This window comes from Schistocerca piceifrons, chromosome 2 (genome assembly GCF_021461385.2).
Source record: "Schistocerca piceifrons isolate TAMUIC-IGC-003096 chromosome 2, iqSchPice1.1, whole genome shotgun sequence".
Lineage (NCBI taxonomy): Eukaryota > Metazoa > Arthropoda > Insecta > Orthoptera > Acrididae > Schistocerca > Schistocerca piceifrons.
Genome location: NC_060139.1, coordinates 570,293,710 through 570,301,868, shown reverse-complemented (window position 1 = coordinate 570,301,868; position 8,159 = coordinate 570,293,710). Strand labels below are relative to the sequence as shown.

General features: G+C 38.1%; 1 protein-coding gene across 1 annotated transcript; it reads right to left on the bottom strand.

The window, feature by feature from the left end:
• Positions 1 to 5,107: 5,107 nt before the first annotated feature.
• On the bottom strand, positions 5,108 to 5,752 carry LOC124775591 (gustatory receptor for sugar taste 43a-like). The gene has a single exon (XM_047250422.1). The coding sequence runs from the start codon at positions 5,750 to 5,752 to the stop codon at positions 5,108 to 5,110; it is 645 nt and encodes a 214-aa protein (XP_047106378.1).
• Between the last annotated feature and the right edge of the window lie 2,407 nt (positions 5,753 to 8,159).

Genomic DNA, 8,159 nt, shown 5'->3' with positions numbered 1-8,159 from the left:
TCTCAGCAAAATACTCAGGGCAGCGTACAGACACATATAAAATTGTTGGAAGACGAAGAAAATACAACCACATTCATAACGAACCAGACTCGGTCTTGAATGACAGACTAGATTTAAGAAACCAAGTGTACCAACAGAATTTCATCCAACTCCTATGATTTTGTATTGATGGAGAGAATATCTATAGTACCATATTTGGTGAAGGTCGTCAATAAAAAAGGCCAATGAAATACTGTCCCAAAAATTCAAAAAATTTGTTTCAATATACCCACTGCTATGATTTTTAAAAGCGAAAAATATAAATAAATGTATATCTTTTACCATGATATTTTTGTAATAATAGACGTTTAAGGCGTAGAGGTAATCTATTACTGTACTGTTTTGTTCTTTGTCACAGACAATCAAATCACTACCTGATATAATGTCAAATGTAAACTTATGTATGCATCATCTAGTCTTTAGCTATGCTCATGGTTCAATCTGATACACAGTAATGAGGCAGATACCTGCGCTGTAGAGTAATTACAAAACTTTTCATCAAGTATGTAGACTCTGGATGCAATGTAACAGCTCATGTAAACCATAAAATCACGATTATCCTGTTATATTACAGTAAAAAAAATGCGAGTGATCATTGCTACCGGCTTGTGGCTAGTTACAGATTTTTCTTCAGTACTATTTAAGAAAACAGCACTGGAATTTACAAATATATATAGGGAAAGCTGTGGTATACCTGTAGAGGGCCTCAGACAGTATGATCATTTCAACCATATAACCAGAGTAAAGCATGATCTGGAAGAGTGCACCAAACTGCATACAAACGAAAATCACTGTTTCCAATATATAAAGCGCCCAATTTCTCAAGAGCACTATCAAACTAGAATTGGGAAGAAGTATGTGGAGAATGCAGGAATTGACTTTCTAAGCTTAGTGCACTGTTAAAAGCGAATTTTCAGTAGACATTAACAACAGTACAAATATCAGTAGCTAAGTCGAAGTACCAATATCAGTAGCAAAGTCGACTAAACATAAGTATTACGAAGTCTCGACATATATTTAAGTATCTCAGTTCCACAAAAGAAAAGAAGAATACAGTGAGACAGAATTTTTAAATGTTTATCACTTATAACAAAAGATCTGTAGATGGTAAAATTTAATTTACATGATACTTCCATATTCTGTGTGACACATGCAAAATCTAGTGCTGAATCATTGAAATAGGCACATGAAGACACTAGCTAAAAGAATTTAATTTAATTTGTATATTAAAAACTGAGAGTACTATAATATAAGGATTGTCGAAAATGTCTGAGAGTTACACACTGTTCCTGTGTACGTTCAGTTATTAGTTATTGAGTCAGTTACTAGTCATAAAATACACAAAACAGGCACACAGTTATCAAACTGGAGATAACTTGTGTAAGAATTAGTACCAAACCAGTAATTGCTCCTGTCTAAAAAACCAATTTAAAAAGTTTCTCGTTCTATCTGGACCATCTCTAGGACAGTAACCAATGAATTATTCATACTAAAATACATGTTTGTAATTATTACATTGACAACACTGTCGATGAACATGGAACATTAGCGAGGATTAACTTACATTTATCAAGAAAAAATAGAACAGAAGCTGAAATAATTTTTTCTACCAGTGAACCAAAGTATAAAATAAATTTATCAGGGAGAACAAAGAGATAAGATAAAGCAAAATACTGAAAATTGTCGTTCGTAGACACCTCTTAAATAATTCATAACACGCTGTTGAGAATTATTTAGGTAATACTAAATGATAAAATGAGTGCGTAATAAAACATGTGTATCGTTATACAAAATACGTTCATTGAACAAATCATTTCACTGATAAATAGTTGGTTCAAGATCTGGAACAGTCAATATTTATCTCTATATATCTCCCTGTGGTCTACGTTTCCTTTATTATGGATTGAAGCTGTCTCCGTTTACCAGTGCGACAGACGGAAGCTAAATGTAACTGAAAGTCGGAAGTACCGCAGTCTCTCTCTCACTCTCTCTCTCTCACTCACTCTCTCTCTCTCTCTCTCTCTCTGTGTGTGTGTGTGTGTGTGTGTGTGTGTTTGCATGCGTGCGTACGTGTGCCTGTGTGTGTGTGTGAGTGTGTGTTTGTGCAATGTGGGTATCAGCTGATGAGATGTGCAAGAATAGAGTAATATTAGCTTTGGCATTAGAGGTTCAGTTGTTTGCAATGATATATGTTCAATGATGTATGTTCTAAAGAGCACTACACACAACGTAAAAATGCTCGCAAAACTAGACATGTACGTAATTACATGTCTACATGTTTTTTTTGTCACTTATTATTCATGTTTACACTGAGCTGATGTGTATAGTTAAATGACAACTGACCTCTAAATAGTTAACTAAAGTATTATGTACTTCATATGCAACAAAATCTCGTGCTTTTGTCAGGCTTTGTTTTCATTTGGTCTCGTCTTAAGAGTCTCTCAACGCAAATAACATACTGCTTCTTAAATCATTACTTGTTCAATTGTAGTACCTTGCTCAATATATTCTGCAAAATTCCAGAGTAATTTGAATGGTTTATTTGTCATTTTGTACATTAATCTTTTCACAACAACGAAAACTTGCATACAAACAAGATGCTTTTCTTCTCTAAAAGTCGCGATCTACGAAGTGAAAACTATTATTCCTTTAATTTGCATGAAATATAAAATGTAACATAGAACATTCCATCATGTCTAGTTTTACATGCTATAATAGTTACTGTAATTTATTTACTACCCCTCTATGAAAGGAACTAACTTATACATTATTCACTGAAAACTTTATCTTAATATATTGTGTGCTCCACAATATAGCCAACATCTTCCATCAGGTACGTGTCACAATGATGCGTTCATAACATCTGTGATCATCTTTTAGGACAATGTGAAGCCGTTACCATCCAACATAAATACTTTTAATGTTGAAATAAATTGGCTGATGGATATTGTGAGAAACCGACTACGTTACTTGGCAGGATACTCGATGACTATAAAATGTCTACGAAAGGCAAAGCTTCTACGACCTTTACAGGATAATTGCTCCTGCTGAGGGATTCCAAATTATCATGTCATAACAGGTGACGTCAAGTCTACGCCAAGAAAGGTGTCTCTAGTGGAACAACGTAGCAGAGAACTGATTAAATAAGTGATTTTGAAGATAATCGGAGAAATACTTCTAATATCTCGGAGAAATATGCTTATAAAAGTTTTGAAACTCTTTTCAAAACCAATATTGACCTATTACCCACATACCTCTCCTGTAGCTGTAGTGAAGAGATAGTCGTACGGGTTCTTTTCAAGATCCTTGAACTGCGGTAACGAGGAATGAATACGTTTTGATAGACCACGTGGCTGACACTGTACTGTTTGCCTCTAGTGCGAATAAACTTCAACAGAAAGTGGACGTATTTAATAAAGCCCTTTCGAAGATAGACTTCCAATACAACTGAAATAAGTCTGTGGTCTGGGCATCCGCAGCCATGGTAGTACATTTTGTAGCAAGAACTGCATTTTGAATTAGATTTATTAAGGGACTACTGGTTTCCTGGTGTATACGAACATCAAGAGATGCATATCTGAACAACAAGAAATAAACAGACCAAATATTGAAAAAGAGGCACCAGACCAAAGCGAATGTATCACTGAGGAAAGAAGGAGAAAGCTTACCAGAAAATCAACACAACACTGTGGCACAGCAGGGAGTTCCAGCAACCGTGTGTGCAGAGAGTGCAGAGTGTGCAGAGAGTGTGCAGAGTGACTGATGATTGCTATTATTCAACTTGGTAACTCTGTGTTGTGCTGGTTTTTTGTTTAGCGTTCTGCTTGTGCCCTCGATGAAACATTACTTTCGCTCTGGTGTCTCACTTTAGCATAGGCGCGTCCTTGTTACACAGCATTGGACGTATTATGTCATCCAACTTTTTATGCGCTGACTTTTCGGCCTACAGAGATTATGGTTTTAACTATGAAGGTTGGGCCTTCTACATCGTCCATTATGTTTTTACCATTAATTAATGTTTGTAAGTACACCAGTGTTTTTTATCTTTTCTCTTAGTGAGGTGTTTGTGGCCCTGGAATTACGTAGATGTATAGGGGTTCAGTCACTATCATTGGATATATCTTGTCGTTTAGATTTGTCCAGTTTTTTATTCATTAACCATCTTCCCTATGAACTTCACGTTTTTAACCAAGCAGGGTTCATCATGTTTGAACATTTGCAGAGGAAGTTTGCAATCAGTGTATATTACAGATTTTTGGTTGTGGTGGTGAGAGATTAATTTGGAAAGTGAAAAATATTTAAAAATTAAGCGTTATTCAGTTAGAAATGGAAAGCCGTATGTTGAAAATAAGTGAGTGAGAGAGGATAACAAACAAGTGAACCAGAAAAAAGTGTTTTAAAATTTTATACGTAGATGCAGTCATGACCACAATGAGAATGTAGTAAAGTTAAGTGGGATTTGTAGCGAAGTGAACAGTCTGGAGGAGAGCCGAAGTTCTTTGCCAGATCCTAAGAGATGAGACTGTGGATGATGAGTGAATGGGCTGGTATACGACATCTGAAAACATGCTGGAAACACATGTACGCTATAACTTAAGACGAATACGCTGAACACATGTGAGAGAGGCTTTTATTTAGCAGAGGACATTGTCACGATGATAATGATGATGGTGATATAACCATTTTCTACAGTGATAAGCGCAAATTGGTTATGTGCTGTTACTGTTTTGTGCCACAAGAGGCGTTCACTCTGTGTTGACAGTTGTATAGGCACAGTTATACCTACCGTACCAGTGGTACACAATGTGTAACTGAGGAGGTATGATTACTGTCAAGATCGTTTGCTGTCAGTAAAAACAATCCTGATATGAAGTTTTCTCTAAGCGTAGAAAACTTTCATTGTCTCTACGATTTTCACTTTGTGAATATTTACTTAGAAATCTCCTAGCACTTAGATTCATCTGCTATGACGAACTGTGACAAAAATATAAAGTAGGATATTGCTTCTTTTCATCGGTCAGGCCAACTAATACAGCAATAAATTAAATTTACAGATAATACTTGTTATTCAGCGAAGACCGAACTGACCCAGTACAATTAGGTATGTGGTGGCAGCAGAAACAGCAGACACCAACACTCTTCTGTCAATGGGCAGCAGTCCAGATGCAGTGAAACATATTGCCGGTCCACGTTTTATCTGCCGTAAGAAGGCCTCCACCTCCGGAACCGTTTCTTCAATTCCCACAGCTCGGCGGAGCAGCACTGATGCCTGCACCTCTTCGTCTTCCAGTATGGAACAAGACATCGTCAGTGCAACCAGGTCGAACAAATGGTGAACCAGCCAACACAAAGAGTAACTCGTGGATGGAGAGATTATCATACTTTCTGCCCGATTTTGTGCCTGCGACACTACGAGCAGCTCGTAACTACCATAAATGATGCCGACAACACTGTACATCAGATGGAAAGTGACTGCTGGTGACACGTGCGCCTGCAGCAGCTCTGCAGCGCGCTGCAGCACCAGATGGACGTGCTGCAACCGCCGCAGCCGCGCAGCCAGATCTTCGCCATTTCCTCTCTTCCGCCAGCCCAGTAGCAGCTGAGGCAACCCTGGCCGTCCCACACATGACAACGACTCCAGCAGCTGACCGTTCAGTGTTCTGAAGCGTGACCACAGCGCCAGCACTGAACAGACAAACTGAGAAGTCAGCATGATGGAGCAGAACATATTGTATGACGATATTAACTGGGTTATAGTGAACCCCCTGTATCTGTTGCCGACAGTTATTTGTGTTGCGACTACAGTGCTTCCTGCAATTATCGTAAGAATGGTCACAATATAATGTCCTAATTTCTTTGAAGTGTAAACACTAATTGGAGATAGCATACCGTCAACACCGTGCAGTGCTTCTAGGAAACTACTGAAATATTTCAATTTGTTCAGTGAACACATAAAAAAAGCGCTGCAGAAACGGAGATAATAAACAGTTTTCATCAGGAAGTCAGTGAATATTATTTCCTTCGAAATACTACTGTAATGGTTTTCAAACGCAATGTAGAAATCTATAATAAATATACTGCAACTCAGCAAGAACCAAAGTGATGATGTTGTCAGGAATCTTCGTAACCACTCTGACAGTATTTTTCTGCAGTTCATCTGTATACAACAACTTGGAGCTATTCCCATAAACTGCCAAAGCCTGTAAATCACTGCTCTGCACAAGCAGAATTTTACATGTATCATCTTAGAATTAAATGTTATTTTTTTCATCCACAGATCATAAAAAGTTCGCTCATACAACTCTGAAAAAGTATTTAATTTCCCACTATTCTCTTGTAGAGCTTCCCAGTTGGAGGCATTGTGTACATGGCAACTGTCTCTTCCATTGGATACGAACACTGAAGACATGCAAATCTAGCTGATGAGGAACTGCTTCATCAGCATGTAAGGCCTTGATGAAATGGAATTTTCGTCATACCTCAACTTTTTAAGCTGATCACTTTTGTGTCATAACAATAGCCCACTTACTTTAATTACTAAATTCTGATTCCATTGAGTTATGTGCCAGTGTGTGGCAGTTATGGAAAAACAATCGTTCAAAAGCAGTCACAGTTATTACTGAGATGGAGAGATTACCAGATAACATTTTCTAATACAGAGCTTCTAACTTAATTGTCTTCCACTTCAATAAAGTCGGTGTTAACATTAGGTTGTAAGAAAAAAAAGCAGAAGACCAATATCTGCATTGTTAAGCGAAGCCGGCCGGTGTGGCCGTGCGGTTCTAGGCGCTTCAGTCTGGAGCCGCGTGACCGCTACGGTCACAGATTCGAATTCTGCCTCGGGCATGGATGTGTGTGATGTCCTTAGGTTAGTTAGGTTTAAGTAGTTCTAAGTTCTAGGGGACTGATGCCCACAGATGTTAAGTCCCATAGTGCTCAGAGCCATTTGAACCATTTTTTGTTAAGCAAAGCAATGAAAACACGAAGTCAAACGCCATTAACAAGTTGTGAGACTGCATACAATCAATTTTACAGCTGCTTTTTGTAATCCAACGGATGCAAATACGAGGGCTATCCACAAAGTACATTACGTTTTGGAATTAAAAATAAATAAAGTATTGGAATTTTTTTTTATTATATACAGATGAAAGCCACACTTAAATACTACTTTTCTACATAGTTGCTATTTAAATTAGGGCACTTATCGTAGCGATGGACGAGCTTGGAAATTCCTTCGTCGTAAAATTCGGCCGCCTGCGCCGTCAACCACGTGGCGACTGTCTTTTGGGACAGAAAAGGTGTGATTTTTGTGGATTTCCTGGAAAGAGGCACTACAACAAACTCTCAAAGGCGTTGCCAAACTCTGCACAACCTCAGAAGAGCAATACAAAACAAGCGCAGGGGAAAGGTGGGCTCAAAGATCTTGCTGATTCACGACAACGCCCGGGACCACACGGCAAATGCCACTCGTGAAGTTCTCGAATCTTTTAAGTAGGAGTGGTTTCCACACCGGCCGTACAGTCCCGACCTGGCACCGAGCGACTTCCACTTATTCCCGACAGTGAAGAAGTGGTTGGCTATGCAGCGTTTTGATGACGACGCACAGCTTCAAGAAGAGGTAACCACGTGGTTGAAGGCGCAGACGGCCGAATTTTACGGCGAAGGAATTTGCAAGCTCGTCCATCGCTACGATAAGTGCCTTAATTAAAATGGCAACTATGTAGAAAAGTAGTATTTAAGTGTGGCTTTCATCTGTATATAATAAAAAAATTTCCAATATTTTATTTATTTTTATTTCCAAAACGTAATGTACTTTGTGGATAGCCGTCGTATGTTGTGAATAGCCTTTGTAGTAATTTTGTAATACACCTAGTCTATTGAAGTACATCACTTTACTCTATCAGATATGTTGAAACCTTCCCGTCTCCACTATATCTCTTTTGTTACCAACCTTCCCTTCTACAATAACCTATGAAACCTTCCCTTAGGATTTCTATCTCTTCCTTAATATGACAAGCGAAATCTTCCCTTTGAAATTAATTCTTTTTCTCAATAATAATAAGTTCAATCTTCGCATACAAATTTAAATGCTGCATACTAAAAGTGATTTGCAGATTATT

Excerpts from the sequence above, each read along its gene's own strand:
- LOC124775591 (XM_047250422.1), bottom strand. The coding sequence starts at position 5,752 with ATGCTGACTTCTCAGTTTGTCTGTTCAGTGCTGGCGCTGTGGTCACGC.